The following is a 21,184-nucleotide window of genomic DNA, read 5'->3' as shown; positions in this document are numbered from 1 at the left end:
CTGGGACCCATCATCTACAGGCATCAGGTGCATACTTCTCAAAGCTCACTGGAAACAAGCAGAGCCAGCCCTCATCTAAGTAAGGCACTGCCATCACTCAGGAAATTCTGTCTTCTGGGCAGACACATGCAGCTATAATGTACAAAGAAAACACTGGAATATACTTTCAAAACAACCTGTCCCAATCTTCTACTCCCCTACAGAATAATTACAATTACACTCAGACTTTCTTCCTGACTGTTGTACTCCCCTATAGAATGATTACAATTACACCCAGACTTTCTTCCTGACTGTTGTACTCCCCTATAGAATGATTACAATTACACTCAGACTTTCAACCTCTTAAGAACAGGTCCTCCCGTGTAAGACGCCAGCCTCTGAGATCTCTTCCAACTGCACTGTCAGTTGAGACTCTGCCTCGCCTCCTGCCCTTTCCTAAAAGTGTGTCTCAGCAGCCTTTCTAACTATTTACTGATGGACCGTGGCGGGAACAAACTACTAGCCAGCACTTGTCAGCTGTAGTTTTGAGTATTTGTTTAGCTTCCATCCAATGAATATTCACTCAGTGTTCAGTCACAGAGATGAGAATAGCACGTAACTTTAACAGAGATAAAACAATGTATCTCAGCACTGCTTAAAAGTCACTACTCAAGAAAATAATCCTTAGAATACTCAAGGCTTAACAGAACAAAACAGTTTATGTGACTAGTCACTCTGTGAAGATGCAGGGCTGCAGCCCCCTCACCCAGCACAGCGCCCGCCCACTTACCTCGGTATGGTGACACACTTAGTATTGCAATTCTGAGTGGTGATGGCTTTCTCAAGCTCATCTAATCGTCCTGTTTTCTTTAGCTTTTTCACCAGACTTTTCACTGCTTTTTCACACCACTTTTCTTCCTGTCCATTCTGTTCTCCACCACCTGCTCCTCCAGACCCACCGGCTGATTTTTTCCATCCCAGAAGTCTCTTCACCACTGGCGGAGTGAATGGCAAGATGGACGACATTTTCTTACCAAGGGTAACAATCCACACTCAGAAACAGCCTGGTAAATCTACCCTAGAAAAAACATTCAAACATAAATTTTAAAGCATGCCACCAAACGCAAACCTCAGCATACAACAGGAATTCAAACTCTTCACTACTTTAAATGAAGTTCAGTAACGAATTCTTCTAAAGATCAAGAAGACTCAAATCTTAGGCAAATAAGAGTTTTGCAAATAAAATCTTTGTCAATGCTGGACAATGTCTGGACAATTCATTTTACTAAGGCCATTTCTCTTTATTAATCTTTTCAAATCAACACTTGATAAAGATTAAGATATTTTCACAAACACCAAGTTTTTCACATTTTTAGGATCTCAGTCTATTCTCAAAAGATTTAGCAAAAACACAGTCTTGAAGACTATATAGTTAAGTGGTAGTATGCTTGCTTAACATAAATAGACTGAGCTTAATCACCCTACTCCCTAATAGAAGGAGTGGAGGACACTTAAAAATAAAATATACACACACCCAATGTTCACAGAGTTTTACACTTTCGTTAAGAATAAAGAAAGAAAAGTGATCAAACTTGTAGAGAAAAGGTTTTACTCAACCTCATCTGCTTTAAGGAATCCCTTTAATCCCATCTATCTTAATACCCTTTTCATCTTTACCTAACGATGTACACAGTAAGATTAAGCATATTTTTCTTCCTATATCAAAGTGCCATTCTGTAATATCTTTTATTTTATGTACAGTAACAGGCTTGTCAAAGAACTCTTCCAAGCACTTGTAGCTCTAAGAATTATGTGTATGTTAGTTATCTGGTGAGATCAGCAGTGTTACTATGTAAGCACATTTTTGTATACCTTTTTGTACTTATCAGAATTAATTTGTCTTTTCATTTGCTTATTTTTATACACTTAGCACCAAATTTCCCTATTCTATGCCAGTCTCTCAATTAAACAATCAGCTGGCTGTTTTTAATTCTATACGAAGGCTCGAATCCTAGAATGTAGTACCCTCCCACTCAAGTCTCCATCATCCTGATCTACTGCATCTACTGTTTCACGTAGTATTTCCAAGAAAGAGATAAAGATGCCAGTAAGACTCAGTTGGAACACAATTTTATATACTATTAGTTACTTTTATAAGTAGCAATACTGCCAGCTGTTGCAATGTTTAAGATATGGTACTAACTTAATTTTCCTTCAACAACAGAAAACAAATCTCAGATAGTTATTTTAACCCTGTAACTCAGTACCCAGAAGGAAAGGACAGAGATCCTCTTCTTGATCTGTACCAGAGCCTGGAATCATCTATTACCCACCATTTGCCTGGATGGTTCAAAAGAAAATTTCATATTACGGTTGTTTTAAGTCCAGGTACAAAACAGACAATGCAAATGATTTGGACAGCTTGCCTCCTGAGCTGTTTAAAATCTAGAACAATTCCTACCCTCTGTTACCATCTAGTCTCTATGCGAGTTTACAGTCTTTAAGCGTTTCCTTTGTGGTGTCACTACTCTTCTATCTGTACAACAGGAGGTTAGCTATACATACTTTACATTTCAACCTACAGCAAGGCACTGGATGTTCTACCTGTTGTGACAGCTAGTGACAAACTGTACCAGCTTGTAGGCTAAGAACATCTTCCATCATCCTTCATACAATATGATCTCCCTTTAATGACAGATCTATTTATTTAGATTACTTTCTAACTCTAGTCCATCCATTATTAGATTTAATTCTTTAAAAGGAACTTTTCCTCATCAACTTGGGCTATGTGGTTATCCTAAAATACAATTACTTTATTTAAGCTAAGTCAGGTTCAAGGCTTAAGTATTTCATTTTAATGTCCATTATGTCTAGTTTCCTGGAGCTGCTGTCATAAATCACCACAAACCCACCGAAGGGCATATGCCACTGGATTTGGGGTCCATCAAGAAAATTCAGGACAATCTCATTTCAAGATCCATAAGTGCATTTCTTAAAACCCTTTTATCCAAATAAATTCCCATTCACAGGTGTGTGTTTAGAAGCATGTGTGTGTGTCCATTAGTGAACAATAACTCTGATTTACCCTTGTTTCCCTGTCTCTAATACCGAAAATCTTGGTTTGAATGAATAGTCACTTGTATTACCTTTATATATTACCTTACTATATAAGGAAAAAAGTTCGAAAAATACCAATGTAAGTTCTAGACCTAGGATTACTAGGCAAAGTTTTAAGATTTCTCTGCAGCTCTATCTACCGAGGACAACCCAAGGGCTGCCTTGAAATTCTCCTACAACAGCACTTCCTCCAGAGGTATTAGCAGCCTAGAGAGCCTTTCTGTTCCTTAAGGCTTACACTCATTCCTTAAGGCTTACACTCACCACGGCCCTGTTTACACATAACCAGTGTCAGCCCACCCGACGAGCTTCTTCAATCACAGAAACCACTCCTAGCTTTCTCCAGTCTGTGTTGTCCACAGCAGACCTGCAGACACCTGCGCCCACTGTCCCCACGCTTACATGATGCGCAGCACTGCTCTTACTCGGTACCTACACCAACTTTACTTTCTGAAGCCATTCTGTGTGGTTCATACAGTGAACTGGAAGACAGGCCCAATTAAAGTATCCAAACTGAACCACAAAGGTGTGTGCAGGGTGGAGATCCCAGAACAGCCACAAAGAAATGTTAATTATGCTTATTTAATGTCTAGCCTCCCAGTTTTCCAATGTCTCAGCAGGTGGAGGGGCAGCAGAGTGCAGTTCAGTGGGCGGAGCCTGCAGAGCACGAGTGCAGTCTGGGCTTCAGCAGCAGCAGCAGCAGCAGCAGCAGCAGCAGCAGCAGCAGCAGCAGCAGCAGCGCAAGAAGGGAAACGCAAAGACTCACGTGGAAACCAAGATGGAGAATGGTCAAACCAACTTTGAGAATAAAAGGAAAACCAAATGACCTACACTGCCTTATTTCAATTATAGAGTAGGCACAAAGGGAAAGCTTACAATTCTAGATGTAACAATATGTCCAGGAAAAGCCTACTGTTTACAGCCTACTTTCCACTAAAGGTACCAATTCAGTCTCCTTTTTAACAACTTTTCAGTATGTAAATGATAATCATCTACCACTTCCTCATATCATTCTTCATGGCCAGGCAGAATTTTAAGCTCTTGGAGAACAGTATTTCCATAACCTTAAAAACTTAAAAAGCACCAACTATAAATCCCTATAAAGTAAGCCATCAAAGCTAAATAAAACTCATAAAAGTTACACTGAAAGGTAAATAGACAAGCCACAGACTGGGGGAAAATTTACAACACATATCTGACAAATGGCTATAGTTTAGAATGCATAAAACTGAAAAAAAATCGAAGAAACATAGTTTTTGCTAAATAAGAGAAAAAATTACAAACATTTAATTAAAGAGAGCAATAGAACATACTAGGTGGTGTTTAGTACTACCAACTATGAGAAAAATGCAAATTAAAGCCCAAGTGAAATACTGTTTCACTTCACTGAGGACGGTACTAAATGTCTGTAAGAGCACAGGCTACCTTAGCAGCCTACCGCTGCTGTATCAAGTTCCCCCACACTCACTGCCTCACAACGGCAAAAATGGACTAAATCAAGGTGTCAGGCAGATGGGTCCATCTGCTGGCCCTTCCTTCCTCACTTGGAAGGACAACACTCTAAGCTCACACCTGCCACCTCCTTGCCATTAAACCTCTCTCTCAGTTGTGTCTAATAAGGACTCTGTGGCTACACTTAGGGTTTATCCAGATCATCCAAACTAATGACCCCATCTCAAGATCTTAACATCTCCACATGCATATAAAGTAGCATTCACAGGCTCTGGTCACTGCAGCCTATACATCTGTGAGGAGCACTTGGCCTAGCCTGGAACAATGGCATACCCTGCAGTGTGAAACACTGCTGATACAAGCATAAAATGACACAATGCCTTCCTAAAGAATCATGCATCTCCCCACAATACCATCACACTCCCAGAGGCATATTCAAGAAAAAGGAAAAGGGGGACCTATGAGCTGAGTTCCATCCCCAGAACCCACACGATGGAAGGAGACACTCCTATAAGCACTCCATTGCATATGCTCCCTGCCCCCCAATAACAAATGTAGAATAAATTCTTCAAAGAAAAATAAAAACATGTCCACAAAAACCAAAAACCCAAACCCGCTGTGTCCAAACTGAGAGTCTAGTGATAGACTGCAGTCTCCGCCCTCAGGCAGCTGATTCAAGGCTAACTTCTGCAGGACTCACTGGTGGGCAGGGACCGGAGGTATAATGGGATTGTGGGGAGAACTGACAGTTTTCACAGTTTATAGACACACACACAGACACACACACACACACACACAAAAGCAAATGTTGCTAATAAGATTCTGGAACTTTCCTTAGCAATACAGCAGACCCAGTGGGCAGGTAGGTTTTGCTCAGCTGGGGAGTTGTAAGGCAGTAAAGAAATCAACCAGAACTCAACAGGAGCTGTTAAAAACTGTCAACAGGGGCTGACTAATAAAACATAAGCAAGCACCACAATGCATAAAGCTTCATTTGACAAAAAGGCACACATATAAACCCCATCAGGCACATGATACCCTTCAAACCCTGTGGTGTTCCTACTGTTCCATAAAGTATGCTCTAGGGAAGCCAACTGTGGAATGCCATGTGACACAGTCTCTTCCTAGCACAGAGAACATGATCAATTCAACCTTTGGAAGGGAGGGGTACCACAGAAGTGACACCAGAGCAGAGGTCTCAAACAAACAGCCCACAGGCTAAGAGTCCACCATGTCTTCTTAAGTCACCAGTTTTGGAGCTAATCACTAGTGGGTACTGGAAGCATGGTCAGAACATGGGAGCAGAAAGCCAAGTTGGCTTTGTGCTTATCAAAGACTGTTAAATTACTAACTTCAGGAACAATTTACATGGCCTAATTAATGTCCAACTGGATGTGGGCATTTATGGCTCAAAAGCTCTGCTTCCTAGTCTGGTAGGCTGTGTGCACAGGTACGTACACTCAAGACCATCAGGAACACCAGGGGCAGCTTTTCAGAGCCAGGCCCCAGGATCAATTTACATACGCTGTTAGACTAGATGTGCCAGTCACACAGCTAGGGCCACATAAAATACAGTAGAACCAGAGAGGCCAGAAAGTACACCCAGACAGGCAGACCAAGCTTAGCAGACACAACTGCAGGCCAGTCAAACCCAAGACTTGCCTCGAGGCCTTCAGCCTGTTGTGCTACTGAGAATTGAATCTTTCAGGATAAATCATCTTTCTGAGTCAGTGACTGATCTGTGTGCCTATGAAAAACTGTTAGAAAAGAAAAGTTCTAAGATTTTACCTTAAAAGTTTCTACGCTTTGTGAAGTGGAAACTTCTAGTTTCTTTGGAAAGTTCATTATGTCAAATGATGTTTTGCTGGGGCACACTGGTGAAAGGATGTCTTGCTAAAGCAAACACGTGAAAGAATGTTTTCCTGAAGTAGACACAGGTGAAAGAATGTTTTGATATAAAACACACATGAAAAGACCCAGGATGAAGGAGTATACAGATGACCCCACAGACAGTGGGAGAGACCTTTACTTTGGTTTGCTCTACCTTGCTATTTTTTGCTAACAACACACATGTATGTAGTGGTTCGCCTTAAATAGCACTGCTGAGTTCAACTTGTGATAATGCAGCCACTGAGAGTTGCCCAAGAACCGCTCACAAGGTTCCTGTGGTAGCTAGTTGCTTCTGCCACCTCTCCTCAGGCTGGCTGGTGAGCCTAGTGGTTTCCAGGATTGAACTACAGCTGCCAGTTTGTGCCCGGTGTCTGTTTGTCTATCTGCCTGCCTGCCTGCCCGCCCCCACCCACCCCCTCCGCCTGCCCGCCTGGTGCCTGCATGCCTAGAGGGCTGATGTGCAGCTGCTGAGTCGTATTTGGTGTTTGTTACAGGACTGAACTGCTGCCAAAGAAGATCGAGCTCACCCCTAAAGAACTAACCACTTCTCCCACATCCTAATAACTTTTCTCTTCCACTGCCTCTGCTATAGTGGGATAGAAGACAGATTGAACCCTTATTAAAAGTAGGTTGAAAAAAATCTGTGCCTACAACTCTGAGTTCAAATATTTCAGTCACAAAAATTTAGTCAAAAAACAAAATTAAACTTAACCATCAGCAAAAACTCAAGAGATTCTCCTTAATATCAGAAAAATCCCAGCAGATTCTTACTATTAGGCGTGAAGATATGAAATGAAAACAACTTAAATTTAAATGTTTTGGGTTATCTGAATCACACGGCTTGCGCAGTCATATCAGTGTCCCTTACTGTACCAGATCAATTATGACCAATCTGGAAACAAGCAAACACTCAGCTACCATCAGTAACTTTCCCTACTGCAGTAACCAGGCTGGCCAGCCCTCTACCATCAGTAACTTTCCCTATCGCAGTAACCAGGCTGGCCAGCCCTCTCTGGATGACTTTTACATTATATCATAACATTTCTGGCAATACTAATTACAATACTGGATGGTCATTTACTGTACTTTAAATAAAAAGTATTTAGCCACTGCTTGAAATGCAAATGCATTGAAAATAAGATGACAAGATATTGCAATTGGTTCCAAGTTAAATACAAATGGAACAAAAACAAAACTCAACTTCTAATCATACCACAAAAATGTGAATGTGTCATTTACAGAACAGAAAGGGTTTTCTTAAGTAGTATGGCAGCAAGCTCGCTGACATGGAGGGGGTTTTTACTTTGTTTGCTGCATCTGCAAAAACTAAGTTCAAATGCTACCTTTTTCTAATTCCTTCAATAAATGGTACTTATATAATGCAGGTTTTTAAAGAACAGAAAGGTAGCCTTGATGCCAAAGACAGTTTAAAAACTATCTTAGTAAAACTAAGAGCCCAAGATTACTCACTGGAAAGTTTCGATTGGTAAGGTCTGACTATCCTGAGTTTCTAGCAAAGTCTTCTAATTATTAATAATTCCCTCCTAACTTAAGCAAACAGCATTATCTACATACTTTATTGAACCATGATTCCTCTTTTATGCGGTATCCAACTGTTCTTTTTTTAAATCACTTTTGATGTAGATGACACCTGAGAATATGCATTCTTTAAAACAAACAAACAACAACAACAACAACAACAAACCCCTCCCCAAATGACTAGGGTGGTCTTTCATGCTCTGATGTTAACTTCTGGAATGCACAAGTTCAATCAGCAGTGCAGTGCCTTTGTGAAGAATGTGTCTGTGTATGAAAATTTGTTATGTTGGACTGGATATTCATCAACATGTCATTGATTTTTTTTTCCACAAAGGTTTCATACATTTTGCTAAATTTACTTATTCCTCCAAGCTTCATTATTATTGAGATGGATGTTTTCAAAAACAAAAAAACAAAAACCCAAAACAGTAAGGTTGTGAGAGTCTGTCACTGTAGGCAAAGCAGGTTTAACATGTGCAAGCAGCACTAAGTTCCATTTCCAGAACACACACTTTATATTAAGTACTATCCTTGACCCATTATGAAATGTTAGGATTGTGCAATAATCAAATATAAGGCATGCCAACTATAGTTAACAAACTCTAAACATCTTTCTAGTCCCATTCCTCCAGGTACTTCTCAGGAAGAACTAGCCTGTCTGCTACTGTTCACTTATGGGTTCTGTCACAAAGTTTTGTACACTTTATAAGCTTTTGTTGAACGTCAAACTCTGGTCAACTGGCTTTCTTCACTCAAAGTTGCAACTCTCTCTGCTAACCTATACATAAAGAAAGATCTGTATCCTTGCTCACTCACTCCGTGCATGTCCAAGCCCACTAGTGATTCTCCTCTCTCGGCTGCCTGAGTTCCCACCTTAAGGAGCCTGCAGAGTCTGGTACACATGCTTTACTACACTATGTGAGTGCTGTCCTGCAGCAAGCACTTTGAAACTTTAGCTGACAAACACACTTCACACTGCAACCTAATGTGCATCCATGCGCTTAACTCTTCAGAGACATTCTCTATTTGCTGTACTCTAATGAACCATGACTGAGTAGGAGATCAAAGTAGCAGATCCTAAGACCTACCAATTTTAGAAAATCAAAAGGAAAAAGACAGGTAACACATTTTGAAGTATACTATCAACAACAAGAAATGGTACAGAGAACACACATGTCCAATTTTACCAAGTACTACCAAAGTGCTTAAACCAATTGCCAATCCTCCAGAAATCATGAGTCTTTTTCAATTATTACTAGTACATGACATACTAGACCTTCTAACTTTAGTTAGGAAAGGTTTTATACACAAAGGCTATGATAAGAACTTTGGGGACACCCGCCACTGCTAACTATTCAGGATTTTATTCCTAGCAACAGAACAGTGGGGTAAAACACAAACCCTGACCAGGTAACTGCTGGGTGCCCCTGGGAACAGAGTAAATGACCACCTGTACACACTAAAGACACTCCCAGGCCTGTCCCCTGTTGGTGTCTGCCTCTTAAACATGAGTAGCCAGACTTCTACCTTGATGGTCAGATTCTTGAGACTCTTCAAGAGAGTATCAACCAATCTCAGAGAAGACACACACACACTAATCCCGAAAGAGAGCGCACAAAGAGCCCACTCGGCTCGTCATGAAACTTACCCTGTCTCTGCCCAGCTTTTCTGGCCCTTCTTAGTGAAGCAATCACAGACTATCTAAAGAAAACTGCCACGTGAAAACAGAAAAGGGGAGCCTCAAGAAAACTGAGAATGCATAGAGGAGAGAAAAGTCAATCATCAAGACAGAGCAGTTAAGACAGCAACACCGGAGCAAGAGCAGCACGTGCTCAGACAGTGAGCAGAGAATAAGAAATCCAAGTGGAAACTGGATGTCTGTATGAAGGCAGAGAATGGGAAACAGAAAAATCACACACACACACACACACACACACACACACACACACACAGAGAGAGAGAGAGAGAGAGGGAGGGAGGGAGAAAGAGAGAGAGGGGGGGAGAGAGAGAGAGAGAGGGAGGGAGAGAGGGAGAGAAGGAGAGAGAGAGGGAGGGAGAGAGGGAGAGAGAGAGAGAGCGCGCAATAGACTGAGCAATGACGACTCTCCAAATAGTATTAGCAAGAAGAGCAGAAAGGTGAGGAAAACAGGACTGCGTGAGACCTGAGGTCCAAATAGGAAGGACTCCCAGAAAAAAAAAAATGGAGCTGACAGAGAGGAAGGGCCATAGATGCCAAGGAAAGCAAGCGCCTGAAACTAGAGGTGCTTCCACATAGAAGGCCCACCAACTGCAGCACAGCAAATTGTCACAGCCCACCTGGCCCCACAGCTGGCGACAACAAAAAGTCACAATGCCCAGGACAAAGCATAAAGTAAAGAGAAAAAAGCCATACAGATAAAAAGGATTAGAATGGCTCTGGTTTTCTCAAGGCAGCATTGAGTTAACGGAACAATTACTGGCAACCTGAGTTTCTCTTCTCCTAGCAATCAAGTACCTTTCACTGTGGTTTGCTTTAGTGGTGGCCAGTGCTGTTGAGTGTATTTTCAAACGCCTCTGCCCATTTGTACATCTTCAGAGGATTGTCCATTTGAGTCCTTTACCCATCTTTTAGGGGGGGTTGGTCTAAAATTCTTTAAATACTCTGAATGAAAAACCTTTATAAGCTATTTCCAGCTACAATCTCATTTTGAGAACTATCTTACACTTTCTTTTCTTTGATTTACAAACCCTTTTGACTTTTCATGAAGTCCAGCTTACCTTCTCCATTGTGCACGTGCCTGTGGTGTCACTGTGTCATTCACAGAACCACGCCTAACCCCCTGTATGAAGTGGGCTCGGTTCTGCTAGGCCACTCCCCTTCAGCCACTTGTGCTTCTGGACGTATTTCTTTGAAATTATTATTATGGTTTGGAGTATTAAAAATACTGAGATATTCTACATTTATATTTTATACCAATATCCTGAGTCCTTATTGCCCATCGCAATTCAGACTAACCATTTTAAGAGCTGTTGAGTCACACACGGCTAAAGGCTATTATACCAGACTGAGTAGCTCCAAAATATGGAAGAAACTAGTAATAATAGTGACATTTATGGAAAGTAAAACTGCAGGTAGGAGGTAAGAGGGAAATTACTTTGTACTTCAATTTCCTATTTTGTTGCTTTTGAATTTTGTACTATATACATAACTATTACCCATGCAAAAAGATAATTAAATTACCTTTCCTTACGACAGATACTCTTGGCCTACTATCTAAATCTAAAAGACACAGCTGTACAGGTACTCGATGAGGTACAAAGGGATCATCCACTGCAGCACTATTTCTAATATCCCAAGACTGGAAGTAACTTAAATGTCTACCAACAAGAGTTCTGGTGAGGTAGCGCATGCCTTTAATCCCAGCAGTTGGGAGGCAGAGGCAGGCGGATTTCTGAGTTCGAGGCCAGCCTGGTCTACAGAATGAGTTCCAGGACAGCCAAGGCTACACAGAGAAACCCTGTCTCGAAAAAAAATAATAAAATAAAAATAAAAATAAAAATAAATAAAAGAGTTCTGGTGAAACATAAGATCACACACTCTCAGGGTAAAGGCACTTGCCACCGAGCCTGACAAGCTATGTAGGAGAACCAATTTCTCTAAGCTGTCCTGCAATGTTCAGAAGCATGTAACATACATGTGCAAGCACTAGTGTGAATGTAAATACAACACATACACAATCCCAAATGTCAACATAACCAACATAACCAAAACAAAAGGCATTCAGTATGAACTGACATAAAGCAAACTACAAGATGAACTTTCAAGTACAATAGCTGCCCACATCTGCTACAAGGTAGTCCTTGTCCAAGTGCACTTAGAGGAGAACACAAGCTTGGTAGCACTGTCTGCCTTTGCAAAGGCAGATGAGTGGCAAGGACTTATTATGTCTCATCTGATTTTCAAGGTAGACTAACACACTTTCTTACATGTACACATTTAATCATGGCTGTACTTTCTCTTTACATTTATTCCACTTCACCTTCTTGTGATATTGCTACCCAGCTAGAAGCTGGTGCTCCTGGCCCCTGCACAGGGCCAGCTCCAGAAGCAGACTGTGTCAGACACCAGAACCCTGCACAGGGCCAGCTCCAGAAGCAGACTGTGTCAGACACCAGAAGAAGCCTTGCTTTCTTGACCTACTATTTCTACTCTCTCTCAACTAGCATGAGAAACTATGTAGCCTATTTTATCTGACATGTCTGTGTTTGCAGTGGGAGAAAGGGGCCTAACCTGTGTCTGTTCTGGCAATTTATGTCACGACAAGAAATCAAGATTAGGTAAGACTGCACATACCACTGAGCACAAAAAGGCTGTGTCGGGAAGATCTCAGTCCCCGTCCTGGACGCCACAGAGAGACTATGTCTGGGCAAAGTGGATAAGCAAATGGCATTTGGATCAAGCAGTTCATTCAGGCCAACAGCCATGAAAACAGCACGGCCAGGTGAGAAAATACCTCAAAATTGACATTTCATCTTAGAGAATAGGAAAAACCTGGCAAGAAAATTTCCTGGCAAAAGTTGAAATGGAGAAGAGAAGCAGGTGGTAAATACAGAAAGCAAGGACAGGGCTGGAGACGTCTCAATGAGAGAGCACTCATCTAACATGTAAGAAGCTCTAGGTGCAATCCCAGGTACAAAGAGAGAAACCAAATATAAATTTTTCTTTTTAAAGCTATGAAAGGAAGAGAAGTTTCAAATATCTTTAAATGGCAGAGGAATATGAAGTATTCCTTAACACACACATGAATCTTTACTTCAATAGACTCTGGAGCTGAGGAGACGGCTCAGTTGGCAGGAGCACAAGCATGAGGACCCGAGTCTGAATCCCCAGCACCTATGTAAAAAGGTGTGAACCAGCTGTGGAGGGCATAAGACAGGAGAGGAGATAAGAGATGGGTTGAGTTAGACAGCTCATGTTCTCAAGGTTCTGGCCTGTGCATGGGTGCATGCATTCATACACACAACACACACCACACACATCAAGTAAAAACTAAATTGAAGAGGGTTGCTGATGCAAGCTAAATGACCTTAATTCTTCCTAGAGGACCTACAGAAGGTGGGCAAGAGCCAATTCCAGATCCAGTCATGTGCTCTGATGGCCACATGAGCCACCCTGCACTCACTCCCACACCATACACACAACAATAAATAACAATGCTTAAGAGAAACTCAAAGGTAAATATGTCAACCACAACAACAACAACAACAAAATTAAAAGTCAATGATGAATGCCTTATAGAATACCAAAAGCTGCAATGGAAATACTATAAAAATCACTATTTTAGACAGTTGGCAATGTGTGTTCAAACAAAACAGACTAAGCAGAGAAAAGCATTGCCATCCCCTGTGTTAGTCAAAGAAATCACAGGTAATGAAGGCAATACTAAGGATTTAAAAATTAAAATGTAGGCCTATTAAAATGCAGCACTATTTCTAATATCCCAAGACTGGAAGTAACTTAAATGTCTACCAACAAGAGTTCTGGTGAGGTAGCGCACGCCTTTAATCCCAGCAGTTGGGAGGCAGAGGCAGGCGGATTTCTGAGTTCGAGGCCAGCCTGGTCTACAGAGTGAGTTCCAGGACAGCCAGGACTATACAGAGAAACCCTGTCTCGGAAAACCAAAAAAAAAAATTAAAATGTAAAACTCAGTGGTAGTGTTTGCTTAGCAGATTCAATCACTACCACTAACCCCCTCCGTTAAAATGTGCATTTTAAAAAATTGAAAACCAGATTTCTCAATTCTCTAAGTATTAAGGTTCTTTCCAAAGTTTTAAATTAATAAAGGACAATGCCAAATGGAAACCCAAGTCAGTCCCATAGAGGATGATGGGTGGGTGATAGGCTTTTAACCAAGCAGAAAACATTCCTGTGTGCACTTTCATGGACTGTTACAACTAAATGTAGGTCTGGCCATTAGTTCAGTGACTATCCACCTCACTTAAGGGGTGAGCTCTGTGTAGACAAGCTGTTCCACTTAGTTCAGTGAACAGCCTCCTGACACAGGGAGCACTGTATAGACACCCTGTTCCATACTGGCCAAATCTGCACCTTTAACAGGCTGCACAAAGCTGCATCTCTATCATCAGCTCATAAGAATCAACTTCCCAGATCATAAATGTGCACCAACACAAGACTGCACAGGCCCAGATGCAAGTCAGCAGAGTGCCATGCATTCTTAATGGCCTTCCCACTTCCCAGGTTGGTCTTGTCTTACTCCTGAAGCATTATCTAGTACCACATCAAACGTGGTAAGAGCTCGTGGGCTACAATTCAACTAAGCATATCTAAAGCAGTTGGTGCCAACAGACCTTCCTGCAATTGTGAAGATGGTCTTTACTTGTGATGCCTTATACAGTAGCCAAACTTGTAATATCGCCAACTAAAGTTAGATTAAAGTTAACTAAAATAATATAAAATTTAACTTGAGCTCCTCAGCCTCGCCATTTGTACTTCAAGTGCTGAGCAGGCACCGGAGCTGATGCTACCTGACAGACACATGTGCACAAGCTTGAGTTTGACTCTTTTCACAGACTATTCTTCCTTCCGGAGTACATTAAACCTACAACTACCTCACCCGAAAAAGGAAAAGAAGCTGGGCTTTGCAGATCACACAAAGAAACGCTGGCCCTCCTTCAGAGGCAGCTTCTCCTTACTATTTCTTTATAGACTCCTAGCCAATGAAATCCCAGATTCTCAAAAAATGTCAATCTAGAAAAATCAGTAACATTAAGTTTCAAATTTTAACAACAAATTGAGAATTTGTTCAGGATATTGTCAAGAATGTCTGCAGAGGCCAGGAGGCCAGAAAGGAAATATAGGGGATGGAGGTAGTGGAGAAGATTAACAGAACTCATGCTGTATAAACAAGTCATATGGAAACCTACTATTTTATAAGCCAATTTACCTTTCCATGAGTTGTCATCAGGGAGATTCCCAACCCCTGCAAAACAACAAAACAAAACAAACAAAAAACAAGCTACTGCCATCTGTCTTGGTTGACCACCAGAATTAGATGATTATTATTGCTAGAGACATCACACAATTTATTTCAGCACATAAAAATATCAAGCTATAAACTGAGCTGGAAACTTCCCCTGACTGATAGTTTTTATTGTACTGAAAGGAAAAGTCACCAAGTGTCCGACCTAGCTATAAGCCTTGAGACCCGCCAACCCGCCAACCTGCTAACTCGCCAACCTGCCAGGCAAGATGGACCCACAGGTGCAACTGCAGCATGACCGTCTCAGGGATCACCCACTGGTTCCTGGTACTGTAAACCTGGTCAAAAGGCCACGACTCCAGAGGTCACAGGCCATAAGAAAGAACAGCATGAGCTCTGTTAATCTTCTCCACTACCTCCATCCCCTACATTTCCTTTCTGGCCTCCTGGCCTCTACAGACATTCTGTCTTTATAGTTGTACCCATGACAATATCCTGAACAAATTCTCAATTTGTTGTTAAAATTTGAAACTTAATATGAAACTGTTACTGATTTTTCTAGATTGACATTTTTTGAGAATCTGGGATTTCATTGACTACGAGTCTATAAAGCAGTGGTAAGGAGAAGCTGCCTCTGAAGGAGGGCCAGAGTTAGTGTTTTGCTAAATGGGCAAGGTATCAAATTGTCATCATCAAATTCTTACAACTAGCTTCTACAGTGAGTCGGGGTGATGGTTACTGTGGAGATCATAACCTGTCAAAGTGCTCAGAACAAGAGATCTGTTGAGTATTCAGCCCTAAACAGGACATCTATTTCCCCTTCCTCCAAGGCTCAGACATCATCAATAGAGGAAAGAGAGAAAAAAACAACAGAGCCAGAGGATGGGAAGGAGCCCTGTGGAGACGGGATTTGGTGGGAGGTGGAGGGGAGTGAGGAAGGACAACCAGGGGTATTTTCAGAGAACACTACACTTGTATAAAACTGTAAAAGAATATTTTTTTAAAAACAAATATGAAAACACATCAAACCACTAGGCAACTGTCCTAAGAGAAGATTCAGTTACAACTAAACAATACCAACTGAGCTACAGAAGAGCCACTCACAGGGTAGGATGTGAGGAAGTACAGAGATCACAGAAGCACTCTAACATGTCTAGCTCTCTGGTCAAACTAGAAGCAATGTCTAAACCCAATGGACTTAGTAAATATTTGATATTTTTTATATCAAATTACTGAAGTGACTTAGAACCATGTTTAATGACATAAATCATCACCACAACAGGTAGAGAAGTAACCAAAATGATCAGTGGCAGTAAAACTAGTTTCTTTAATACAGCTACATCAGGCAAGCCTGGTTTCTTTATTAGGTCACCAACAATTATCTGACAGAGACTTTGAAAATAACCCTGAGGTAGAAAGGAGGACCCAAATAAATAATCGAAGTCATCCGGCACAGTGGCTTACACTTGCAATCTTAGATTTGGTAGTCTAAATCTCTGAGTTCAAGGCCATGCTGATCTACATAGAAAGGTTCATTTACAAAGAGAGACCATGTCTCATTAAGTAATTTAAAAAAAAAAAAATCAAAGCTAGTAATATGAAGAAACAAGAAACCCTGATCCGCCCGAGCTGGATGAACTGTTCACACTGCTCTATCCAGGAAATTTCTAGCATACTGTCTCTTAGAGCCTGAGTGAAATCTTTCACCTGGTAACAGCAGGCTAACAAAACGGATGGCCTCCTGTCAAGTATGATCCAGCACTGTATCTCTGAGGTCACCTTTCTTGAGTGCTGGCTAGCAGAAAGACTTTTCAGTCTGAAATCAGAGCTCCCTCAGACAAGATACTGTGGATCTCTCACGAAATCCTTAGTTACAGCACAATGCTCTATAACCCATTTGTTAACCATCCTGAATAATCATAAGGTCTTACAAAGGTTTTCCCAAACCAAGTTTAAGCTAACTGATGAATATTTACTGCTAGGTTTCAGAGCTGGTCCTGCTCGGAATGGCCAAAGACAGCTCGTCAAGCTATGGGCACTTGTTTTGTGTCTGAAGATTATCTCTATTACCCTCTCCAGGCTGTTATCTGCTTTTCACAAAGGACAGAAAGGTTAATGTTCCCCCACCATCCTATCTACTCCTCACCACGCCCTGTTAAGCCTCCCACACTACCCATAATCTACTAGTTTCAATCTACAGTGGACTTAGATGCCAGATAGCTCTGTCAAAAACATTTTAAATAAGGACCATCAGGTTTTAACTAAAACCTGAAAGGATCCCCCTATGCTTTAAGGTACAGACTTGGACAATTAGGCCAAAGGCCTGGTTGCCCAATGTCCGTTTCTCATCACCATTTATAAGGGACAATGGTGCTGGCAAATCATCCGCATTAAGAAGAGCCCAGAAAACTAACCAAAGAGCAAGAACTTTAACTTGAGAATCTGTCTCAAAGAATGTTCTCAATCTTCTAATATCTATTAACAACCTTAAGAGGTAAAAGCTACTTTTCCCACTTTTAGTAAAAAAAAAACAAAAACAAAAAAAAAAAAAAAAAAACCTAAGACTTGGAAGTTTAATTCACCCAATACCATAACCAAGAAACCAATTATCAGCTTAGGGCTTTGATTCCAAACTCCATTACATGACTCGATGCCTAGTCTGTATTCTTGGCTTAACTATTTGCATACAATACTCCTTTCACTGGAACCCAAATGACTCAAGTTCCTTTTCTTTCCTTAACCACTTTCTTTAAATACAGGGCAATGGTTAATCAGATTGAGACCAAATTAAGCTCAGCAACTGTACATCTGCTCAACAAGCATGCTTCTGAAAGATTAGCTGTTTCAATGAACTGCAAAAAGTGGCAGACAGTACCCCTACCCCAACAAAGAGATCATTCTTAGTGACAGAGCAGCTAACACAGCCCATCTCCCTAGTGCCACCCTTTGATAGAAAGCAATGCCAGTATCCTGCAGGAAGTGACTATAGATGAATTTACTGAAGCTCAAGCTTAACTTATGCTCTAACATAATAACGTTCTTACTTTGGGGCCTGGGCCACAAGTCATGGAGCTATTTTCCTAATCCCACTGAGGAGTAGTGGGGTGGCTAGCCACAGAGCGTGTGCTGTGTATGTGAGTGAGTGTCACTTGTCCAATAGAGTGACTCTGACTTCTTTATAGTCAGTTTCTGATACACCTTTCTTTGCAATACTGACAGAAACCAAGGGCCTAAAAACATCTCTTCTGCTTTTACCCAGACAAAGCATCTAAAAAGATATGCCTCTCTCCACCCTCTAAAAGGATTCTTGTCCCAAGAATATGAATAAAGCCCCATCTGCCAGACTACACTATATACAGCTCCTGCATGAGTTACAGAAGCACCTGTACAAAAAGGCTGCTAAGAACATGGTTGCTGGTCCAAAGCTTTAAGCCAACAGCATCCAAGCCCAGCATGAAGGGAGTAGGTTAGGCCCAAAAGTCAAATCCAACAACTCAAAGCTAGCTAAGTTCGCTTGCCTGTTCACTCGACCTCCATAATGCAGCTAAACTAGTTGAGTCGGCTTGCCTGTTCACTCGGCCTCCCTAAAGCAAAGTACCAACTACAGCAACACTATCTTCATGTATCAAAATGGAGAGACCTCTCACTCTACTGAATTAGTAATCCCTTTGTCCACATGAAGGAAAAGGGCCGTAGAGAAAACCATCTCCAATCTTCCTAATGAGAGTCAAATCACACACCTAAGCTGACAGGAAATCACTCTGCAGTTGCTCCCAACGCTCACTTTATGAGCCACACAGATTGCAGAGCTATTTACTGACAAGCGCCTCAGAACCCTAAAGACCAGACTTTGCTGAACACCTACAACACAAATCACTTTATGTGTAGCTATAAAATAGGAAACAACAGTATTTAAGAGCAGTGTCTAGCTAAGGAACACAAGAGATGTTTGTAATCCCAGTATGGTCATTAAGCCTGGCCAGTGAGGACCCTCAAACTTAATTAAGTCAACTAGATTTCAACATTAAGCATGTACCTGGGCACTCAAGTTTAAAAAGTCCAAAGACCAGAACAAATTTTCTTATCACCACAGGTAAGTTTATGCAAAAACAAAGAAATTTTAAAAATAACATCAAGGTTACTTTTTTTTTTCCCAAGACAGGGTTTCTCTGTATAGCCCTAGCTGTCCTGGAACTCACTCTGTAGACCAGGCTGGCCTCGAACTCAGAAATCCGCCTGCCTCTGCCTTCCAAGTGCTGGGAAAGGCATGAGCCACCACTGCCCCGCATCAATGTTACTTTATCACTTTAACATAAACATTTGCCAGATGACCTAATAGAGGGGAAAAAAAACCCTCTGTATGGAGCTGTTACATAGCTACATGGGAAAGAAAAAAAAAGAAACCAAAACTTAAAACTATAATACATTTTGCTTCTCACATGTCTGGATTCCATCTGCTTCACTAACTCATGGATTGAAACTATTCCAACTTCGTTTTAACTACTTAACACTTCTCTGTAAAGGGGAGAATTGCTTTTTTACAGGAACCAAAGTAAACTAATAGGAAAGATATTCCCAGCACGGCAAGAAATGTATTCTAATGTTAGGTTCAAGAGAAAAATCCTTTCGATCAGTGTTAAGGCGTTAAGTCATGAAATCAAAAACAAGAGATTTTGGAAATTGGCATTCCAGGATGCCATTTTTGTAAAGATAATTTTCAGGTAAATCTGTCTGATGATTCATTTATTTACATATGTCGTTTCATTAGTTAAAAAACATCACCATTTAGAATATCCCAACAAGGCATGACAATAAGGTGGAATGCTGCTGCTGAATTATTTTCACCGGGGCATGTTTTTTTTTTTAATTGGCGTAACAACAAACAGGTAGTGTTTGCCTTTACGTGTAAAAGGAACGAATAACAAAACCAACCTCGAATTTTGTTTTTCTTTTGTTTAGACTCACAAGGAAACCATAACAGGCAAGGGTAAGGAGGACAAAAGTACCTGGCCCAAGGACGGTATCTCTAGAAGAAAATAATCCAAGCCACCGATTATGAAAAAAAAACCAACCTGAAATAAGTGCACACTCAATTAGCATGCTTCCTAAAGGCGTGTGATTAGAAACTAATAGGCTACTGTACCCACGGAGCAACTTTCCCACAAGTGCGTGGAGGATGAGCCCCGGCAGCCTCAGCCACGAGCATGTTTCGGAGCACACCCTGGGATTTCGGAACCCGCGACTTGTTACGGTTAACAAAGGCCCCAGGAAAGAAAAGAAAAGAAAAAAAAGAAAAAAGAAAAAAGAAAAAAAAGGGAAAAGTAGAAGCAAAGTACCCCCACGCCCCTAACTCGGCTCCGGGGCCATTCGGCAACGCCGAGAGCCGGAGCGGCCGCGCGCCGGGACAGAAGCGGGCCGCAGCCAGGCTGGGCGGGGCGGGGGCTCGCGGCCCTGCCCACGGCGCCGACCCCGGCCCGCGCGCCACGGCCCGCCGCCACACCCCACACGGGCGGCCACGTGACCCGGCCCCGCACACCCCTGCCCGGTCCCCCCCACCCCCGGGCGCCCCGGCTTTACCCGCACCCAGCGCCTGGTCCCGGCCCGTCCGAGCCGGGCCCCGGACCTTTTGTTTCTTCCTCTTCCGACGGGCTCCGCGCTGCCGCCGGAGGAGTGGGCGCGCGCAGGCGGAACTGCGCCGCGGGCCCCCGCCCCGCCCCCAGGCCCGCGCTGGCCGCGGCCGGCCGGGGAGGGCGCCGCCTGCTCCCCTCGGCGCGGCCCCGCGGCCCCGTCTGCGCCCCGCGCCGCCGCCAGCCGCCCCCTCGTCCCCCGCCCCGGGCCGCCGCGCACCTACCTTCGGGCGGCTCGCTCGGCGCTCGCGAGCTGCAGGCTGGCGAGCTGCTCCTCCACCTCCACCGCCGCCGCCGCCGCCGCCGCCGCCGCGCGCGGTAGCCCCGCCTCCCTCCCCGAGCCGCGGGCCCCGCCGATTCGCCGGCGCAGCCCCGGGCTGGCACCCTGCCGCCCGCTGATTGGCGCCCGCGGCCGCCCGTTTAGGCGTGAGGCACGCCGGCCGAGCGGGCGCGCACGGAAGACGGAGGGAGCACGGCAGGGACGGAAGGAGGCCGGGCGCCGCGGGCAGGGCCGGGGGGCCGAGCGGGGCGCGGGCAGGCGCGCGGGGCGCCGCCGCCTCCCGCCTCCGGCCGGACCGGCGGCACGCGCAGCCAATCAGC

The 21,184-nt window shown here is 42.9% G+C and overlaps 1 protein-coding gene across 5 annotated transcripts in view; it reads right to left on the bottom strand.

Annotated features, from left to right (window-relative positions):
* The window catches only part of Smad2 (SMAD family member 2), a 67,461-nt gene extending 46,526 nt beyond the window's left edge, over positions 1 to 20,935 (bottom strand). Inside the window, exons 1-2 of one of the 5 annotated variants that reach the window (XM_031366067.1) lie at positions 20,809 to 20,935; positions 770 to 1,057 (exon numbers count right to left, since the gene is read on the bottom strand). In XM_031366067.1, coding sequence (XP_031221927.1) covers positions 770 to 1,005 — 236 coding nt within the window. In that variant the 5' untranslated portion in view covers positions 1,006 to 1,057; positions 20,809 to 20,935. Of the gene's footprint in view, positions 1 to 769; positions 1,058 to 20,534; positions 20,644 to 20,808 lie in introns of those variants that run through there. The other 4 variants (XM_031366064.1, XM_031366066.1, XM_031366065.1 and 1 more) reach the window with 4 other exon arrangements.
* Between the last annotated feature and the right edge of the window lie 249 nt (positions 20,936 to 21,184).

The sequence above is a fragment of the Mastomys coucha genome, unplaced genomic scaffold (genome assembly GCF_008632895.1).
Source record: "Mastomys coucha isolate ucsf_1 unplaced genomic scaffold, UCSF_Mcou_1 pScaffold13, whole genome shotgun sequence".
NCBI lineage: Eukaryota > Metazoa > Chordata > Mammalia > Rodentia > Muridae > Mastomys > Mastomys coucha.
This window is presented reverse-complemented; position numbering and strand designations above follow the sequence as displayed.